We start from the raw sequence: 4,024 nt of genomic DNA, 5'->3' as shown, positions 1-4,024 counted from the left end.
AACGCGCGGCGGCGGCCTGGCCTGGCCTGGCCTGGTGAGGCCGGGTCGGGTCCTGACGGCCGGGTTTTCCTCCGCAGGTCACTCAGATCCTCGGGGACTCCTTTCCCTACACGCTGGTGGCGAAGAAAATTGACCGTAAGTTGGCGGCGGGGCCGGGGGGAGGCAGCGGCGCGGCCCGGTCCGGCCGTCTACCTCAGCGCCGGCCTTTGTTGTCCCCAGTGCCGGAGTACCAGGGGGAGCCGGACGAGATCTCCGTGCAGAAGTGCCGCGAAGCCGCCCGGCAGGTCGTTTGCTTTGTCTTTCCCCTTTCCCGCCGGTCGGAGCGGTGGTGTGGGTGCGGGAGTTGTGGGGGAACCCAGTCCCGGCGGGGGGAGGCAGCCGGGGGCATTGGGGCATCCGGACCGGTCCTGAGGAAAGTCGGGGACACGTCCAGGCCTGGCTTGGCCTTGCTGCACTCCCATCAGCCGGCTGTTCCTGGCCTACGCTGGGTGATGGTGGATTCTTGCTGGTGACACAGTGTTTAGGCAGTCCTGCTGCTGCTCCTCTGGCCTCCTGTGTCCCTCGAGCAGCAGGAGGACATGACAGCTCCTTCAGTCCAGCCCCAGCAGCTGCAGGACACCGAGTTTGCTGTCAGCTGGAACTTCTGATGGATCAGCTTCCAGAGCTGTCTCTGGGATGGGTGTCTTAAAAGAACCAAGTGAGGGTTGGGACTCAAGGAAAATGCAGGTGTGCCTCCAGGACACAGGCTTTCCCATTCCTGTCCCCCAGGAGGGCAGGAGGTGTTCAGCTCTGCTCATTTTTCTCCATGTGAGATCTTCCCTACAGTTTTTCAGCCACTCTGGCATGCCTGGGGAGAGCATGGGTTTGATTGTGTCTGTCTGGTGTGGATTGCCTTTGAGGTAAAGAGCTCTAATGGCTGGTGAATTTTTGTGAAGTTCCTGTTATTGTGGAAATGTGAGAATAAGATAGAGCAAGAAAATGGGTTTGGAGGCAGTGCTTTCCTCTAGGTCTAATGTTTCCATCTCTTGGGCTTTTGCTGTAGATTCAAGGACCTGTTATAGTAGAGGATACCTGCTTGTGCTTCAATGCCCTGGGGGGGCTTCCAGGACCCTACATGTAAGTAGGAGTGAACTTGCTTCACCTTTCATGTTCCTGAGTTAGGCACGCAGGCTGGCAGGGTGTGCTTCATGGGGAATTCTCCAGGCACCAGGAGCAATAGGCTCAGGGACGTGATCACTGGTCTGTGTCCTCAGCTTCATCCTGCACCCCAGGACTCCTTGAGTCCTGCTGTAAGTCATGGTGCAGGATGAGAGAGACAGACCTGAACTGTTGGCTCTGGCTCCCGATACACGGTACACGGTACCTGCTCTTGCAGCCAACTTGGGAACCTGGCCCCACAGTGGGCTCTGCGTAGTTAAGGCACCGTGCGTTTCAGCAGGATGCTTGGATGAGTGTCCTATAGGTTCTCATAGGGACTGCTTTAATGCAGCCAATAAGAAGATTATTACATTACAGTGTAACTCCTCTAATAAAACACTGCCTTAGTTCCTGGAATTAACTTTTAGTGCGATTAATTCTTCCAAACTATCTCTGCTGAGCTAAGTAGAGACATAAAAGCTTTATATGATGAAATTGACACTAGAACTGGATGTAACTTGTGACTGAGTTGAGTTGAGAAATGTATTTCGGCACGTCAGTGCTCATGAGTAAGAACTGGGTTATTCACATAGATTCCAGTTCTGCACTAAATTAAATACCCCACTGCTGTTATCACTGTGTCCCATTCAGTTTAAGAGCCAAGTCTGTCGTTATTGGTGAATAGTTCAGAAGTGATTTGACAGCACATTTAAGAGGGATTCAGAGGGCTATGAAAATGTAGGCAACAATGCCTCAAGGATGCCCGTATTTCTGAGTAATAATCTTGCCTCTCTTTTTCCCCTTCAGAAAATGGTTCCTGGAAAAACTCAAACCAGAAGGTACTGCCTCCCGTGTTACTGCTCTGCACGTAACTCGTAATTCAGTCCTTTCCAAATGAAATGGATCCCTGCCCGTGCTGGGTTCTGCTGAGCATGCTTGCCTACCACGCTGCCCATTTCATAGCTGGTCCCTTTCCTGTCTGTCCAGCTCTGTCCCTTTGCGTTCTCTCCTTGAGCCTGTTCCATGCCCTTCTTCACGGGGTGTTGTTTCTCCGGTAGCTTCAGCATCGTCCCTGGATTCCCAGACTCCTGCCTCTGCAGGCTGGTGGCAGGGCTCATGGGAACTTCTTGTTTGTCATCAGTGTGACATGGAAGACCTGCTGTTGCCTTTGCCTTCTGTGCACGCCCCTCTCCACTAATGCTCACCTCCCCTGCTTTGCAGCGACTGCCTTTGATCCCACTGTTAAGAGCATGACTGCAAATGCTGCACTGGCATCGCAAGCATGAGTGTTAATCACGCTAATTCAGAGTGGCCTTTAGTCCTCTTTGGTGCCGCACATCCATTGCTTCTCCTCCCAAATTAATAGCGGGGTCCTGCAGATCACTCTGTGTTAGATCTGTGGTGCTGGTTTCAGTGATACGGGGGACCAGGCCAAGAGCATCCCTGTGCCTGAGCTTTGTCACCTCCTGTAGTTCTTCCTCTCCTTTGTGGATGTGAGTGCAGGATGTTCCCTCGATCCGTCTCTAGGTGGGTGTGTTTCGCTCCGAGGGAAAGGCAGTAACACCAGGATCCTTTCTGTGTCGCTCAGGCCTGTACAAGCTGCTGGCTGGGTTTGAAGACAAATCTGCCTACGCTCTCTGTACCTTTGCATTCAGTACTGGAAACCCAGAGGAGCCGGTGAAGCTGTTCAAAGGCCAGACTCATGTAGGTGTTGTGCCTGGGGAAGGGAACATGCTGAGGGAGGAGGGCTGTAATGTGAATTCCGTAACAGCGTTGGCTCTGTTGAGGACAATTTTAGTGGCCCCTGGGTCACTGAACGCCCTCAGAGCTTCTGTGTGAGGAAGACCGCAGCCGGCGGGCGCTGAGTGCTGCAGCCCTTTCACCCACCTGTACATGCCAAACTCCACATGTTACCTCCATCTCTTCGGCCCCCTCATCTCCCTCTGGCAGGATGGTATTTGAGTGCAGTTGTCAGCTCTGTTAATTGAGTGGGGGTAGAGGGGCTGTCAACACGGCAGTGTGATGGAGCACTGAGTTTGGGGCTGCTAATTTCGGTTGCATCCTGGGAATGAGGACAGCACCACGCAGCGAGCCTGTGGTGGCCACAGCGTGAGCTATGGCTGCGTGTAGCTCTTCAATCTGTCTTTGAAATGCAACTGTGAGGGACATGCTGCGAAACCACAGCTTATGGGGCTTTTTTGCTTTCTTGTGGCAGGGGCTGATAGTGGAGCCCAGAGGCCCTCGAGATTTTGGCTGGGATCCCTGCTTTCAGCCAGATGGCTACAGCCAAACGTAAGTGGCATTTTACCTACAGCTCGTTATGTGAGGAAAGCCAAGGTTGAGGTTGCGCGTCATGAGGAACCTGCTTATGAGGAAGGGTGGCAGGGAGAAAACGCCCTCCTGGATCTGAACGTGGTGGGTTATGGGGAACCCCTGGGCCAGGGTGGGGGTCGTTGGCTTTGCCAGTGTGTTGCTACAGATGCCCCGCTGCAGGCGATCAGGGGGACAGCTCTTGGGGACTGGGGGGGGACGCGTGCTGTAGTGTCTCTGCTGCTAAGACTTGCGCTTTCTCTCCCCTCCAGCTACGCCGAACTGCCCAAGGCAGTGAAGAACTCGATCTCGCACCGTTACCGAGCACTGAGCGAGCTCTCTGCCTTCTTTCTTCAGAGCAACTCGACAGAGCCCCGCTCTGATCCCAGCTAGCCCCCCCCCAGGCTGCCAGCCCCCTGGTTTGTCCGTGTCGCACCCAGCCCCGGGGTTGCTCTGCTCCGCTGCGGGCTGCCATTAAAGCTGCTCCTTTCGAAGCCACTGGTCCCTTTTTTCCCCCCTTCTGCTCTTGTCGCTTCAGAAGCGCGACGCACCCCAGCAGGTCTGGGTTGTTTAGGCA

At 54.5% G+C, this 4,024-nt stretch overlaps 2 protein-coding genes across 3 annotated transcripts in view; both read left to right on the top strand.

The window, feature by feature from the left end:
• Positions 1–3,856, top strand: part of ITPA (inosine triphosphatase (nucleoside triphosphate pyrophosphatase)) — a 4,671-nt gene extending 815 nt beyond the window's left edge. Inside the window, exons 2-8 of the mRNA XM_010581313.1 lie at positions 78–135; positions 220–284; positions 1,043–1,116; positions 1,945–1,976; positions 2,726–2,841; positions 3,353–3,429; positions 3,720–3,856. Of these exons, the coding sequence (XP_010579615.1) occupies positions 78–135; positions 220–284; positions 1,043–1,116; positions 1,945–1,976; positions 2,726–2,841; positions 3,353–3,429; positions 3,720–3,840 (543 nt within the window). The 3' untranslated portion in view covers positions 3,841–3,856. The remainder of the gene's footprint in view (positions 1–77; positions 136–219; positions 285–1,042; positions 1,117–1,944; positions 1,977–2,725; positions 2,842–3,352; positions 3,430–3,719) is intronic.
• Positions 3,857–3,874: 18 nt separating this feature from the next.
• Positions 3,875–4,024, top strand: part of METTL13 (methyltransferase like 13) — an 8,792-nt gene continuing 8,642 nt past the window's right edge. For both annotated transcript variants that reach the window (XM_010581322.1, XM_010581329.1), the window contains exon 1: positions 3,875–3,948. The gene's annotated coding sequence lies outside the window, so the exon portion shown is untranslated. The remainder of the gene's footprint in view (positions 3,949–4,024) is intronic.

This window comes from Haliaeetus leucocephalus, unplaced genomic scaffold (genome assembly GCF_000737465.1).
Source record: "Haliaeetus leucocephalus isolate CR32 unplaced genomic scaffold, Haliaeetus_leucocephalus-4.0 Scaffold76, whole genome shotgun sequence".
In the NCBI taxonomy this organism is placed as follows: Eukaryota; Metazoa; Chordata; class Aves; order Accipitriformes; family Accipitridae; genus Haliaeetus; species Haliaeetus leucocephalus.
Note: the sequence above shows the minus strand (reverse complement) of the source record. Positions and strands in the feature narration are given on the sequence as shown.